At 35.4% G+C, this 16,766-nt stretch overlaps 1 protein-coding gene across 5 annotated transcripts in view; it reads left to right on the plus strand.

Moving 5' to 3' along the window:
- ATP8A1 (ATPase phospholipid transporting 8A1) overlaps positions 1 to 16,766 on the plus strand; it is a 105,955-nt gene that overhangs the window by 17,040 nt on the left and 72,149 nt on the right. For 2 of the 5 annotated variants that reach the window (XM_042053005.1, XM_042053006.1), the window contains exons 6-12: positions 1,281 to 1,321; positions 2,218 to 2,291; positions 6,585 to 6,654; positions 7,249 to 7,376; positions 11,832 to 11,943; positions 12,718 to 12,883; positions 15,089 to 15,216. In XM_042053005.1, the coding sequence (XP_041908939.1) occupies positions 1,281 to 1,321; positions 2,218 to 2,291; positions 6,585 to 6,654; positions 7,249 to 7,376; positions 11,832 to 11,943; positions 12,718 to 12,883; positions 15,089 to 15,216 (719 nt within the window). Of the gene's footprint in view, positions 1 to 1,280; positions 1,322 to 2,217; positions 2,292 to 4,840; positions 4,915 to 6,584; positions 6,655 to 7,248; positions 7,377 to 11,831; positions 11,944 to 12,717; positions 12,884 to 15,088; positions 15,217 to 16,766 lie in introns of all 5 variants that reach the window. The other 3 variants (XM_042053004.1, XM_042053007.1, XM_042053009.1) reach the window with 3 other exon arrangements.

Here is a 16,766-nt window from a genome sequence, read left to right on the forward strand (position 1 = left end):
GGATTTACCTGAATGTTAGTGTATGTTAATTGTGTTTAAAAGCTTACCGGATCATGCTAGGGTGAGAGTACTCTTGAGATTTCAGGTGGCTCAGCATGTTTTCGTGAGTCTGACTCATCTGTTTGTGAGCTGATTTTAACCAGTTAAACCAGCCAGAAACAAATCCAGAAAGGAAAAATGATAGTGTCCTTCCATGTAGTGGGTTAAACTGGCTCATCAAAAGGTGCAGCAAACCCTGGAGGCAGCATGCATAAAGCAGCGAGGGCACACACCTTGGCATGGGGTGATGGCAGGACGGGACCTTCCCTCTACAGCCAGAAGCCCCTTCTTACGAAGCCCCTGGCCACATCTGGGGATGTACTTACATTTCAGACCTGCAGAACTCCACTGACAGTTATTGTACTGTAACTATTTGTGAAACTTAGTTGTCTGGATTGATGCAAGGTGTATTTTTAATTCTCATCAGTTCTTTCATCTGGTTGGTGCCATGAAAGCTGGAAGACACAGTGAAGGGGAACAATCTCTTAAAGTTATCTGAGTATTGATACATAGCAATATGTTTTCTTTTTCTTTTTGCACATCCAGCTTCAGTAACTGGGGCTAGAAAAAAGTTACCTTTATTATTCTCTGAAAACACAATCTAGGCAATTAACTGGCAACAAGGCATGTTTTTTGTATCATAATAGTAACACTTAAAACTAGAATAGTGGAATGTGGTTGCAATATTAATTATATTAATATTAATTGCTACTACCAGGGAAAATCTATACTAAATACTACTCTAAATAGCATGGGATACTTTCAGTATATTTGTGGAGGAGGAGACAGTAGTGATCCTAAAATGCCAGTAACAGCAGAATAGATAAACTCTGAGCCTCCTGGCACTTTTTATGAACCTTGAATATATGCCTCTCGCCTACCCCCCTCCCCCCCCAATAATTTCATAACTTTCTAACTTTGCAACTTTCTATTCCAGTTACTGATTTATTTTGGAAAATACATTATCAGAAAATCTATATCAGATTTATTTGATTCTCAAGCCCTGTAAAAGGTTCTGACTGACTTTGTAATAAGATTCAATGGTACAAAAACTGTTATAAAGAATATGTGCTATATATTTGAAATGCTTGATCTGAATTCACAGAAAAAAGGCATGCTGTAAAATATTATGTAAATGAGATGTTTCTATATGGCTTTTCATAAGGAATCTAGCACATACCTGTAAAGTGCAGTTAGATTGTATGACTGGAAAATTCTTTTTTTTTTTCTTTTTTTTTTAGTACTACGAAACGGTGCATGGGAGATTGTCCACTGGGAAAAGGTGTGTGTCTTCACTGGTTACTTTTAGAGGGTAATGTGTATTTAATATTTTTTTTATTTCTCAAAGTAATTGTTAATGATAAAAAATAGCTGGTATTATGGGAAATGTATAATCTCTTGTATTTTATTTTTTGTTTGTTGATATTTGTCTCTGAAAACATACTTTGAAGTCAAGTCAGTTTTGATGGCATGAGTCCAAACTGGTGGACTTTAAGTTCAGTGGGAATAAGCTGAATAATATGATGGCTGTGGCAAAATGACTCACTTCCTTAGTATTATTTGGTTTGCCAAGGCAGAAACTTCTTTATGGAAACTAGTTACTTTGTGGTTTTGTTGAACTTCATTGTTTTAAATCATGAGAACTTCAAAGACTTTTATGCAGTGATTAGGAAGGGAGTCTTAAAGGTATCTCTCAAGAACTAAATGTTATGCTACCATCTAGTCACTTAGTTTTAGTGGTTTCCATACCTGAAAATTTGAAGAAAATTTGACCCACCGTAATTTGGAGGCAAGGTTTAGATGACTGGCTTATACCTTTGAAGAAGCAAGGATATAGTGTGATGCAAGAAAACCATGCTCTTAGGTGATATTAATTTCTTCTTTAACTAACTTCAGTCTTTCAGTAAAGTATTTTACAAAACCAGCAAAATTAAAGAACTGCATAGAGAAGAAGGCTATTAAAGGCTTATTTGGCTAATTAGGCTTATTAAAGATTAGATTTCCAAAGAATTACAATAACTTTTGACGGAACTCCAGTTGTACAATCTAACTTCTCTAAGTGTGTGAGTTTCTAACAGTTTTGCTAACAACTTCAGCAGGTAAATATTTACTGTGCTTAAAACAAGGGGATAATACATTTTGTTTGAGACCATTAACCAATTCCCAGTTTTCTTTCAGGTAGATGTTGGAGATATAGTTATAATAAAAGGCAAAGAGTATATACCTGCTGACACTGTACTGCTCTCATCAAGGTAGAGATGCCCACTGATGCTTAGAGTGTAGAGGCTGGTTTCTCTACCCTGCATTTATTTATTTATTTGTGATTGCTCCAAGGAAATAAAGAATAAACAAAAGTGCTGCTGTTCTGAAGTGTAGTCTTTTGTTCATTTGGTCATTTATCATTTCAGGCAATTTTTTTTTTTAAACTGTGACAATTGCAGTTTTGGAATTACACTGGCATTCAATTTATCCCTAAGAAAAATGTCGTATGTTATTTTGTTGCTGGATATAATACAAAAATGGCTGATTCTCTGTCTAAAAATTGGACCTCAACTGCCATATTTAACCATGTTGGCTTTTTGGTATGTACCCAACAAATTTCATCCCATAAGTAAATCAAAATGGATATATTACAGGAAACAGAAATAGTTTTTAAATTATATAGTCTCCAGTTTGATAATTGAATCAGGAAAAAAGTGAACACAATACGTGAATCATCAAATTAGCACTGTCTGAACATTCACTTTATTATCTAATATACATATATTATGAATAATTTCATCAGTTGAAAGCAAGACTTAATTTTTAGCATGTCATGCTGTGACCCTTTTTACATGGACAATCAAAGGTTGTTTATCATCATTTCCTTGGACAGTTTTATTTAAGAAATCCACATCTTAAGTGGAAGATGCACGTTTTTCAACATCTATTTGATCAGGTCAACAGACAACATATTCTAAGAATCCTTTTCAATGAATATTATTTAAATGTGAATGTACTGTAATTTTTTTTTCTGGCACAAGCAGAAATGTTATGTGTATGACTATGATTTAGGTAAAAACCCTTTATGACCCCACTGAAGTTAATTAATCCACTCATGCCTACAGTTAATAAAGTTAGGATTCTATACGTTTCTGTTGACAGACTGTGGTATAGACTAGAACACTGTTTCTCTGTCTTCCATTTTATCTCAAAATTAAGTATAGCTGTTTCTAAAACACTTCTATTAAATTATTATCAAGTGTAAAGTAGTTGCCAGGTAATATTGTAAATTTTCCCCACAGTCTGTCTTCAGTGCTAATGTTAGTCATAACTTAGCTTGTATCGAGTGTCCTCTGTAAACCTTTTACATCTGTACTTTGAGAAGCATTTATAAATTTTAATGGTGCTTCTCCACCAAGATCTTTGTAGGCAATATACCTTGCAGCAAGGACACTTGTTCTATTGGCCTGATAATAGTTTCTGTCATGCTAACTACAGTGTCTTGCAGGTGGAACAGAGTACGTCCTCTCAGAGCAGCTTCTTCATAATCTTCCTGAGTAATCCCCTAAATCTGAGTCTATGCCTAGGTGTCTTCGCGGTTTTGCCCTTTCGAATTTGGAGGACACTTGTACCACAGTTGTGGTTTACACACAGGAAAGTACCAACTTCCTGAAAAGCCTACTTTGCAATCCTTGTACCCCCTGAAGGAATCTTATGTCATGAGTTGACAGTGGAAATACTAGTTAGCTGCTACTGGACTTGGTCAGGACTGTTTCCACTTTCTTTAGCCCCTCTTTAGTGCCCTTATTAGAACACACTATGTGTGTCCAACTTTGACCATTACTTACACTGAATTTTCCTGTCAGGTTTTCTTCTAGGATCAAGTTTGCAATGTGGACTCTTTGAATCGTGATTGCTTTTCTAGGCCCAGTTCAGGCATTTCTTCCAGCTAAAACTTCTTCCCTAGTTACACTACTAGGATCCTGTCTCAGCCTTCCTTCCTGGAGAGAACCCTGTACTACTACATGACCTCTAATTCTGCCTGCATACTGGCATATGCTGTCCTCCATCTCTCATCTCCATGTGGCCATGTATTCCTCAGGAAGACTCTCATCAATTTTGCTTTCAGGTGTTCACTGATGCCCAGTTACATTTTAGGTTCCAAAAGCAATGAGAGTCTGTGGGCCTGGTTTTAATTCAAACTAATAGTACTGGGTTCTTTTCACCAGCAATAGCAGTTTCTGGAGAACAAGAGGATCTTAATTATTTTGGGAAACTATAATCTCTTAGGATGGAAGGACGCAAACCTCTGAGATTTAATTCTGCATGGTTCTTGCTAGTTCAGTGTACACAGAAATTTATGAAACTGGAAAAAAATAAAAAGTAATTTTCAGCATGTGTACATAGAAAAGGTACTTGTTACTTGGCTCTTCAGAAAAGTTGGTGGAAAATCTATCGTGGCTTTAATTTTTTAATTGATATATGGAGTGGCTAGAAACTTGGTCAGTTGAGAAATAAGCGTAACAGGTTTTCATGTTTACAGTAAAATGTCAGTGTGTTCTGCAGCTTAAAGTTTGTGCCTTACAGTAAAATAAATTACTTGAGTAAAAATGAAAGTGTTCTAGCTTTTTTCTTTCTGACCTGATTAAAATAGATTTTGAAAAAATTGTCATCAGACATTTTAATTAACATGTATTGTTTGAATAATAATTTCCAATTCTGTCTTTTTGTCTTTGTTCATTTGTTTTGTTTTGTTTGTTGTTTTTTTTTCCCTGTCACTTATTTTTCTGTTCTAATCATTTCAAACTGGGATATGTAGGTGGCAGTAGGGGAAGTAGTGAAAGTGACCAATGGGGAACATCTCCCAGCTGATCTCATCAGTCTGTCATCAAGGTTAGAATAAAGTAGTTGCACAGCATACGTGTATGTGGGTCCTCATATACCAAATATGAATAACACTGCCATGTTGATAATCTTTGCTTTGCTATTCACCTTTCTTCAACAAAACCTACATATTTATAAAATTAGAAAGGGTTCAGTTGATAAAATGATACAAATCATTAAAGTGTAAATACACAATAACACTCCAAGAAATTAAAGTTGTTTCACTCCTCTTGGTTTTTATGCTACCGCCATGAAATTTTATCAAACAAGTGGTCATTGAATAACACAGTTAAACACCAGGGTAAATATATGTTTAAGAGGAATGAATATACATGTTTCTACCAACTCACTATTTTCAGCAAAGAATATAGTTTAACATTGGTAGGACTGGTAGAGGACCCTCTGCACAAACTTGGATGTTGCACAATCTCTGCTGCATGTGGTGGTAAAAGCAGCATTGTTCTTGTGTATTGTGACAAAATGCATGTTTGTTAGACATGTCAGCTTTATGCTATTGTCTGTACTCTTACCACACTTTATTTTTCCCTAACTAATCAATGGGCCTGCTTTGATCTAACTGTAACTTACTTTGGAGGTCACGGTAATCTGCTACAGTTGTTGCAGTTAAGCATGTGTCTCACTTGAAATGTCTTTGCTGCCTTAGTTTGTTTTAAAAGTGCTTTACAAAAATATTGTTTGGTTTTTATTGTCAACTAATAAAAATGTTGGAATTGTGAAAGTGTCTTACACAGGTGTTGCTATCCAAACAGGCTAAATTAAAGTTATTTATATTTTTAGAAAAGTTTGCCAAGAATAAAACAGTAGCCTGAAAGCACCTTATGATAATTTGTCACATTTTAATGCTTGTACTTCACAAAATTGTGTTAGAATTGCCTCCTTAACCTTATCCTGCAAATAATCTAAAATTGTCACTTATCAGCAGCCACTGTTGCATTAATAAAGAAAATTTTAAAAACACTTGACACTCAAATTTCATGCTAGAAGGAAGGAAAACACTAGAAGCTTTAACGTGTAGAGAGTAAACCTTTATTCTTTTATGTTTTAAGGGGATTTATTACTTACTTGATCCTTTTCAAAATCAAAACTTCTTTCTGTCTTAAATCTAAGTAGTAGGTGTTCTGTCCTTATGCCCAGAAAATGGGACATGACTGGAGTAATTTAGTAATTTCTCAGTGTGTGTCAAATGGATGAAGCATTCAAGTAGTAATATTCTGCATGAACTTAAAACTTTTAGTTTAACAAAGCTTTTGAAATGGCAGAAGGAGGATATATTTCAAAAACCTTATTATGTTATCCATAATTTAGACTTCTTTTATAAGAAAACCTTTTGCAAGGAAACTTTAGTATCTTAACCTCCTCATGCCTGCTCTAGTAAGCACTACAGATGCACTAAGCTGTGTCTGTATCATAATCTCATGCATAAAGATAAAACACTTGCTGTATACAGTGCTTTTATCAATTTTTCATTTAAGAAAATAGGCTTTGGCAAACTTCTCTGAAAATGTACTGTTAATTTTTATAGACTTGGCTGTAAATTATTCTAGTTTGAAGATTTGATAAGACAAACCTGTTTGCATAAATAAGTATTACAAGATTACAGGAAGTTTATGGATTTTGCCATTATAATTTTAAATTCTGGATTTTTTTTCTCTTAATAGTGAACCACAGGCCATGTGCTACATTGAAACATCTAACTTAGATGGTGAGACAAACTTAAAAATTCGACAGGTAGGTATTTCACTTTTGAGAATATTGCTGATACTATTTTTGTCTATTATTGCTTATAAAAACATTTTATTACATTAATGGACATTTTAGAAGACTCTGAAATTTTAGTGGTTTGAATAAAAATGGATTATTGGCATCATAAAAGTGGAGCAATGAGTGGTACTCCTCAGTCATTCTTTGTGCTTTATTTTCAGGTGTTTCTTTTGGGAAAGTAGGTAGAAACATAAGTAGTTTGGGTATTGGCTTTGTTTGTAGAGAGCAGATGATGAGGCAGAAGCCCTGCAGAAAGCAGCTGATGGGGCCAGTATTGTCCTTCAGGTGGGGAATAGCAGATTTTGACTGAGTGCACTGTCGTTGTGCAGGGACAGTCTTGCTGAGCTTTGTGATGGATTATGACCCTGTCTTGGTCACGGTATTTTCAGATGCCAAGGTGACTTTTTTCACTGTAGCACTCAGTTGTGACAGTAAAGTGTAGCTGGCCCATTTTACTCCCATTGGGATGATTGTTTTCTCATCTTGCACTATCAGTTTCATAATTCATAGATTTTTTTATTGGATAGTGTTTCTTAATTTCATGACAAATTTTGTTTACAGGGTTTGCCACTAACATCAGACATAAAGGACACAGAAAGCTTGATGCAACTTTCTGGCAGAATTGAATGTGAGAGCCCAAACCGACATCTCTATGACTTTGTTGGAAACATCAGACTGGATGGGCATGGGTATGTAAATACAAGGAACAAAATTTTGGGAGATTCAGTCTAACAGTAGATAGCTATGTGATCTTAAACTACTGAAGTTAAAATATGAATAGTAAATCTTTTTCTAGTTATTCTCTGCTAGACTTTACTCTTGAAAAACTAGAGGCATAAAACCTTACTTCTAACGTCTACAACTCGAGTTGTTTTACTAGTTGTCCTTCAGAAAGCATTAGGTATTAATAATAGAAGAGAGTGCTAATCACATTCTGACAGTTCTGCAATATGTGCCTAGTAACTCAATTCTTAAACATGTCATCTGTTACAGAAGCTGGATAGAAATGGTTGCTTGTCTGTTTTTTTTTAATTGTTCTTTTCTTCTCTTTGTCTAAGTCTGGAGTGGAACAGAGTCCATTGCTATGTACCACCAATTCTTCTAATTTCATAGCTGAAAGATGTTTAATACCTTAGTGTACTGAAAGTATGTTCCTTTAAAAATAGAAAATGTGCACTTACAATACACATGCTTGTACAACTGCTTAAAAAAATTCCTAAAATACTTAAATGCTTACCAAATACTGATATTCAGTGTCCTCTGTGGGTTCCCAGAAGATTTATTGCTAGGTCCAGAATTGTTGAATCCTTCATTCCCAAAGATTCACAGTATTTCTTAGTTATTCAGTAGTTATTTCTTTCTCCATATCCAATATTGTTCATGTTTGTGGGTTTAGACTGATACATATACTACTAACTAATTATTAAATACCTCTTTTTTTTTTTCCCCTTAATATTCCATTTTTTATTTACTGGTTTCTTACAGATGCATTCCGGGAGTTTTCAGTCGCAAGAGTGTGGATGTATTATAATTCCACTGTACTTGTCATTAAGAAGAGAAAAACATTTACCTGTAATTCTTCTCTGAAGGTAATAGTTATAACAGATCCACACATTCATTCTTCCTCCCTGGCTATAAGGAAAAACATACTTTCCTTTTTAATCTAATAATTTAATTTTAAAAATTTGATTTAAAAAAATATTGAATATTCTGATGGCTATCATGCCTGAAGAATGTGTAGGAAGACGCCATCTGCTGGTCAGGCAATTTTTTATTTGAGAAATTCTGTTTTGGAATATTATGCCTGTAGTTCTTGTGCAGTAGGATAGTTCCAAAAGTGTGGCTCTAATATAATATTTACCTTCAGTGAAAAAGAATTGCAGGTAAGTAACTCTTTTTGGATTCTGGCCTTCCTTCAACCTGAAAAATCAGTGATATGTTCTTTTTCTGTCCATATTAGAGGGAGCGCAAATTCATCTAATTCATACTTATTTGTCCAGATCTTTAGACCTTCCTACCAGATTATGTAGGTCCAGTTGTGATTTACACTTTATCCATTACCATCTTTACATATTTGCAAAAGCAATAGAGAATACTGAAAACATATCTCCCTCTTCTTTCACTTAATATTTAAGTCATTGGAGTGTCATAAATGTTGTATCTCATTGACTTTTCCAGTCTTTTCTTTTTCCTTTCATGGGAGAGCAACTCAAAAAAAAAAAAAAAAGGTTTTCTTTTTTTTCTTTTGGATACCCAGTATTCAAGAAGACAGAACACCCATTACCCATTAGTTATTTTGCCTTTTGGCTAAATCTGTGAACTAAAAGAGGCAAAAGTTTTCTTGCTACCCTCAGCTTTGAGTGAGCTAACCATATGACCAAAGTGTGCAGCTCTTTATTATGATGATGAGTATACAGAGGCATGTCAGCTTGGTTTTAGTCCATGAAGATATTTAGCTAGAGAAAGGAGAAAAGTTCTTTAGCCTGGTTTATATGGAACTATGACTGGACAGTGGCTCAGAGAATGGTGAGGGCATTGTGCCCTCACCATCAGATTCTAGTTGTCCAGACTTAAAGTAAGTGTTTTCCTGAAGACATTCTTAAAATTTTGGATAAGAGTGAAGTATACTTGTTAACAAAAACATTCTGGTGTGTATATTTTCACATGTGTCTCAGAAATTACTAGTTCTTAATATACCTTTGGCAGCTCTGCCAGGAAAGTATTCTAAAAGCGTCTTTCCCCATTGAGAACATGCCTTACTGAAAACAACCCAAGCCTGTTGTTGAGAGTCAGTACTTATGTAAAATACAAGGGAAATCAGATGAGTTGGATCAGCTTTAAGAAGGCTGAGGCTGGGAAATAAGACACTTGATGCCTCTGTCAAGTCATTGCACCATTGCTTTATTAGAGTGAAGTGTGATCATGATGTTGAGAATTAGTCACATGACAACATGACACCTGGCAGGGCTTTCCATGCCCCTGGGTGCTTTGCTGTCTGTTCTCATCTCATGTTAGTCTCTGTACCAGTTCTACTGGAGACAACTCCCAGTGTCTGGAATCCTATTCTCTTGTGATTGTCTTCCCAGTAAAACACTCTTCAGAATAAAGTCCTGTCCAAGTTGAAGAATGTTATCCATTTGAGAGCCACTGTCCTGATGGAAAAAAAAGTCAGTGGATTCTGCAATAGAAGGGAATTTGCTACATATTCTCCACAGGTTTTAGAGAGGGAAAATGAAGAGAAAGATCAGGAAGTTGTAGAAAGAGTCTTGGAACTTACCTGACTCTTGAAGGAGTACAAGAGTTTAGAGTTGAAGATTTTGACTTCTGCTTTCCTCTCCTTTAACAGCAAAAGAGACAGAACCTTTTGGCATTCCAAAGGAGGTCCACAGTTCAAAAAGTTTCCAATTTATCTATGGGAGACTAGCATATAGCCTAGAAAGTTTTTTCTTTCATCTTCTGTGACATTCATGTTAGTGTTAATAGACTGAAAATATCTATTTATTCTTAGAATGATAGGGAATCCATTCTGTGACTGAAATGTCTGTGTTGTATTGATAAATGATTCTAAAGTTTTAAAACGGTTCTGATCAAGGAGTGCAAATAAATACAAGTGCAGAAGCGGCCTTTGATATCAACAGGAGTTCTTCTTAATGATTCCTGAGTAATTCAACCCCAGGTGTTTCTTTCATACTTGAAAGGACATTTAGTCTCCTGGTTTTGCCATGATATGAACATATTTGAAATACATGAGCAGCACAGTTCAGATTTAGAAAACAAGTAAGTATTACTAAATATATCAGTAAATACGTCTTACATTTCAGTTTTCTCTTCCAATACCTTCTTTTGATGCAGTGCCTGTGCCTGGAAATTGTTTTCCATGGCAATATCATTCAGGATTTCAGTTGCTGAGGTATACTTAATTGCTGGGGAGAAGAATTCCTTAAACAGTCAGTATGCTCTGTGCTAGTTTCCTAGAAAGTTTAGTGGACCAAGTTGCAGTGGAATGGTGTTTGTTAGTAGTTTGGTTTTTATAGAAAAGCGCTCAAATATTTTTCAGAATTTTTTTTCCTAATTTCTTCCAGAACTGATTCCAAGAAGCTGTTTGCCACTGTTAATTTTAAAAGAGTAATAATTCTACTTGCAGTGTTTGAATCTTAAAAGTTTGTGTGAGAGGAGAGGACATGATGGTCCAGAAGAAATTATTGCCTGAATCTCACTCACTGAGACTGACTATAGTCTTTGAGTTACCCAAAATGTTACTAAATATAATGGCTTTTTCAGATGCTTTATATTTTATATATCAGAGATACAGTTGCTGTCCTAAATCAGTTAATTTGTGATCTTAATAATGTGTTGCTTTCAAAAAAGTAGAGATAGTAGTCTTAGGTAAAAATTCCAAACACTAGAGCACTTTTGACACATCTGAACTGCTAGCTGGTATTTATAGGAAGAAAAGTACCAAAACAGGGCATGTTTTTCCAAGGGAAAGAGTAATAATTATCTAATATTTTTGTATTTTAAGAAAAACTTGACCTACATTATATGTATAAAGACAGCTGTCTGAATTTAAGACAATTAAATGTTTCCAAGGTCTTTTGAGGGTATGTTGCTCCTTTACTACACACAGTTTTAAAAGAATAACGGAACAAAATATACCTAGTTTTGCAGTTTAAAGAAGCCGCATGAAATATTATTGTGAATGTTAAATAAGTGTTTTCATAAGGATGTTTATTTCACTAGAAGAGTGGACTAACTTCAGAGTTCACAAAATTACTTCATTTGAAAATTGCTTTTGAAAATCAATTTTGTAAGAGACCATTTAGGAAAAAACTTGGTAATCATAAATCACAGGAGAATTAGACATTTTTAGTTTCAGTATGCTTGGTTAGTAGTACCATATCGAAATTAGTAGTCCATAATAAAAATTAGGTGGTAAGTAATATTTTTGCAAAGTTAGATTTTTGGCCTGATTTTTATCTGTCAACTTTTCTCTGTCAAAACTCCCAAAAAGTTAACTGAGAAAATTAGGTTCCTAATGTATTAATCCTGTAAATTTTGAGAAATTAGCTTTAGCAACTACTGATTACATTTATTCATTGACATTGATTGGTTTTGTTTTAAAATGTAAAATTTCTTACTTCTAGTACTGTGCCATTGGGATCTGATCAGATTCTTCTACGAGGAGCTCAGTTGAGAAATACTCAGTGGGTTCACGGGATAGTTGTCTATACTGGACATGACACAAAACTTATGCAGGTACAGAAACATGGCTTGATTCAATATAGTAGTAAAATGTCAATAATAGAGCATCTTTCATATGAATTAAAAGCAATAAAAATAAAGCAATTTCTGGTCATTTTTAGTCACTTAGTCCCAAAGTAGTTTTTCTACTTGTAAGCATATTCATTGATTCTCTCTTGTAACTTGTGCTTTGAAAACTATTTATTAGCAAGTTCTATTATCATAGTTTATCTTTTTATTTTTGTCTGCTCCTAAAACTGTCCTCTTGTGGGGCTTTCTTTCAAGTGCAAAGGTAATCATTCTTGCCAGAAAACAAAATGAGGAGGGAGGATACTGAAATTACTTTGCCTAATGTGTTTTGAAATACCAAAACAGAGATGCACCTGTTGAAAAATAAGAATTTCAGATTGGTCATTTATGTCATATTTATTGCTTTTCTAATCTGTAAAATAGTTACTTGAAAAAGTGTGTTTGTATTAGCAGCTGTCTTCTATTGCACTGACAAGGTGTATGTATCTTCGTTTTTAATGTTTATTGTTAACTTTTGGTGTTACCAGTGTTCTGTGTGATTGTTTAAACTTCTTGTGACACAATTCTAAAGCTCTAATTCATAGATTTGTAAGATGCTGGGTGGGTTTTCTTTAAGTAAAACATTTTTAGAGCATTTATGATGATGGCGTATTTGGGAAAATATTTAGAAAAGGATATAGTAACATGTAATTTGAAAAGCAAGAACCGTGTTACCTCATCTAATATTTAATAGCCACTGTTGGTTTTTGTCTTTTGCAGAATTCAACAAGTCCACCTCTTAAAATGTCTAATGTGGAACGAATTACAAATATTCAGATTTTGATTTTGTTCTGCATCCTTATTGCCATGTCTTTGATCTGCTCTATTGGCTCAGCTATATGGAACCGGAGGCATACGGGAAGAGACTGGTATCTTGATCTAAACTGTAAGATTTAAAATATTATATTAATATTTTAGTATTCAGTTGCCTTTCATATTTAGAAAGGACGATGATTGCCTTCCCTTGCACAGTGGGTTTTTTGTCAGTCTCTCTTCTTTGTTTGTTGGCTAAAGTCATTAGACTAGGTATATCACAGCAAGTATAAAATTTGCCTTACTGTGCCATCTTAGCTCTTGCTAAATTCAGGAAGGGTGAGATGATTTGTTTTCCTCTACTTCTTTCAGGCACTACATCTCTGCAGCTCACCAAAGTCTGTGTCAGCATTCCACTGGCATAAACAGTCAGCTTCCAAGACATCAGACTAAACCCTTTTTGAACTGCTTCTGATAGATTGCGTTTAAAGCTGCAGTGACTTCCTGAATTTTTAAACTTGCTTGTCTTAGAAAGTGACGCTGTGGCTTATAATTTTTAGTGTGTAGGGATTTAACTAGTTAATATCAGAGCTTAATAGACTTCTCCTAAAGAAGATAAAAGAGGCATGGGAGGTCTCATCTAATAGATTATACTGGGCAGCTGTACGTAAGGTGGATGCAGGGCACTGTGATGTTACACAGGCCTTCACGGCAGCATGCAACATATTGACATAGTCTGACCCTCAGTGAGGAAACAAGATTTAAAAGAAGTTTTCATGAATATACTTTGCAGTCAATTATTCATGTTTTCAGAATTTCTTATGGTGGGTCTATAGCCATCTTTACTTAGGCAGCACCAAAACTGAAACAAAGCTCCTGAGTACAAAGTTTCTGAATGTAGTCAGCAGAGTGGGGGGTTTTGGGGTTTTGGTAAGTTCTAAAAGAAAAATCTTGAAGTTCTGATTTGAAGGCACTCCTAAAATTTCTGTGTCTGTATTTATGATGAACCTTGCTTCCCTTCTTTTCGATGCTGAGAAAGAAACTTTTTTTTTAATTAAGAAACTTAACTTTCGTGTTTTCCTAGCAAAGTAAGAAAAAGTGAAATAGTTCATAGAATATTCACAATTTTCAGTAATATCAAAGAATGGCATTAGTTGTGCTTCATCTGTGCATTTTTTTTCTTTTCTGGGAAATACAAAAGTTTTAAGAATATGGTGGCTATTATATGGTTAGCACAGTAGTGAAGCAGTTCATAAATTGTTGTTATTCCTGAAAAAAGAATTCATGAAATAGTGGCCATTGATACTTCAGTTTGTGTGTTTTCAACTGATTATCCATGTCAGTTTATTTCCTGATATATGTCCCATGATTAAATGAAATTGTGTTGGGTTTTGTAAGGTATGTCATTTAAGGCTGTATTCAGCACATATTTGTTCTGATACCAGATGCTTTTAATATGTAAGAAGCATTTTATCCCCCTTTCCCCCTAGTTATTTAATTTTTTAGCTCCCTGGTCTTTTAGATTAGTACTTCATTTGATGCTGGAATTGATATTAATGAAAGTCTCCAAAACCTTCTTTCCTGGATCTTAGAGTAATAACCAAATCCACATTGGACAGACAGTGGAAACCTATCTGAGGCCCTTTTTCTTCGAGATACCTTGAATACAGGCAGGCAGGCTCCATCTTTTACCCTTTTTCTGTACTGTAGAACAGACTTTCCCATTTGCATCCTCTCTGAGGTGCTGCTGCTAGTTACCTTTAAAAGGAAAACATAAAACTTTAAAGGAAAAAGTAGTATAAAACTGCTTGGTTTATATGTTAATATTCACATTTCCAGTTGTTTAGAACTTTCATTAAACTCTCTCATTTCATCTCCTCCTTTCATGGGGTGTGACTTTACCTTTTTCATAGTATTTTGCTCTGTTGAGGGAGATTATATGATTGTGTGAGTGTGGATGGAGAAAAAATGCATTCCACTATGTATTTCCCCCTTTCAAAATATAAAACTGTTATATTTTGAGTTTAGAACTTGGTTGCTTATGTAGATATTCCCAGATTTTGATCTTAAAATGTAGCGAAAGAGGGAATGGCTGGTAAGTTTGCTCTTCAGAAATTGGAGATGATTGCAAAGGTCTCTGAAATTGAACTCCTCTATTATAATAGAGATCCTTAACTCTGATGAAGGTTTTATCTATAGGCAGTGACACTGTAATTAACTCCAAAATTTCTTAGAACACTTTAAAAATCAGCTGTTAATACAATATTCTGAATACAATAAGTATATATACTTCTAAGTACAGTCTCAAATGTTTATTGTTTACTTTGGTTTTTGGCAGATGGTGGAGCAAGCAACTTTGGATTGAATTTCTTGACTTTTATCATTCTCTTCAATAATCTTATTCCAATCAGCTTGTTGGTTACCCTTGAAGTCGTTAAATTTATCCAGGCATATTTCATAAATTGGGTAAATATTATTTTTATAATACGCATTAATTTCTAAAATCGAGGGATTCACAAGTAAGTGAAATGATGGATTGTTTGTCTATGTATACATTCTTTTCAGACTTTTTATAAATGCTGTTTATTAGTGGAATCTGAGGAGGTAATAATAAGTTATTTTATTTAGTGCTCTTATATCTGCACCAGATTGATTTTTGGAGCATGTTTGTTCTAATCCACTAATTATAGAGGAGCAAAGTGAGCTATCTGTGGATTGCAGATAGAAACTTCAGGTTCTCATATTCCCCAAAACGTGATTAAAACCAAATGAGGTTAAATGTTGATACCAAAAAATTGATATATTTTATTTAACAGTAAATGAGCGTGAAAGAAGGAAATAGAAAAAGTTGGGGGGAGGGCAGGAAGAGCGAGAGACAGATTAAGTAGAAATATATCACCCCTCCATGGCTCCCAACGACGTGGTGTCAGTCCTCTCCATCTGGTCTTCTTGATGGCGAGGGTCCCCCTCCAAAAGGCATAGAATTCAATGGATTAATATTTAGTTAACCAGCCTGGTTTGGGCCAGGTGGAAATGCCCAGGGCAAATTTGACAGTGTCTCTGGCAAGGCTCTGGGTTAGTTGCATCATTGTGCATCATGTGCAGTGCTCTGGTGCAAGGCCTCAGGAATGAGTCTGGGGAATGCTTTGGGGGATTGTAACACCCCCTCAGGTGCCCCTCACATGAATGTCCTGTGGATGTGGCTTTCCTGGGTGGTGGAGGGTTGTTTCAGAGCTGAGCCTGTTTGTGTAAGGGAGGATGGATGTTCACTGCGTTTGACCAGAGGTTGCGCCACACCCCCAAGACCTTCCTCCCCCTCCGGCCTTGGTGGGGGCAGAGTCTGTGCAAACCTGGCAGCAGGAGATAAGCTTGAGAGCTATGGCCTCCCCCAGCCCAAAGCCATCGAGGGATGATTTTCAGGACAGCTACTGGGATTGGCCCTCCCTCCCATAGATGCTCTCCCAGCCTTATCTGTTTCTTCCCAGACCTGAGATGACTGAACAAAAGTGTCACTTTATCTTATCTCAAGCTCTCTTAGCTGGCTTAACTTACAGTCCAAGGTTTTAGTCAGGGAGCCCATTCAAGGTGGGCTTCGGTGGTGCAGCTTTACACATCAATGTTTAAGCCATGAACTATAATCAGTCTCTGACAATGTTCTTGTGCTTTTTACTTTCTCATTATTGATATTCAGGTATCAGTTTCATTCAGAATGACCAGAAGACAGTGTTTTGCAGTGCTGGGGAATTTTGTCCAGTTTCAGATTTTCTTTCCTGACTCACCCCATGTTTTCGGGTTTTTTGGCATTTTGCTTGTTTTTTTCTCAAGCACAACCATAGTTTAATGGAGTGGGGGTTTATTGTGCAAAGGCAGTGTCTGTTAGTATTATCACTTATGAAATACATAAAGATCATTTTGTCATCCTTTAATTTTTTTTTTTCTTAATGAATTAGTGGGGGAAATGAAGGTTTTACTCTGTTTGAGGTGGAAGTGAGCTATTTTCCTTAAAGCCATGTAAG

This window comes from Corvus kubaryi, unplaced genomic scaffold (assembly GCF_017639235.1).
Source record: "Corvus kubaryi isolate FWS band 111438036 unplaced genomic scaffold, C.kubaryi_AGA036_p1.0 split1-131, whole genome shotgun sequence".
NCBI lineage: Eukaryota > Metazoa > Chordata > Aves > Passeriformes > Corvidae > Corvus > Corvus kubaryi.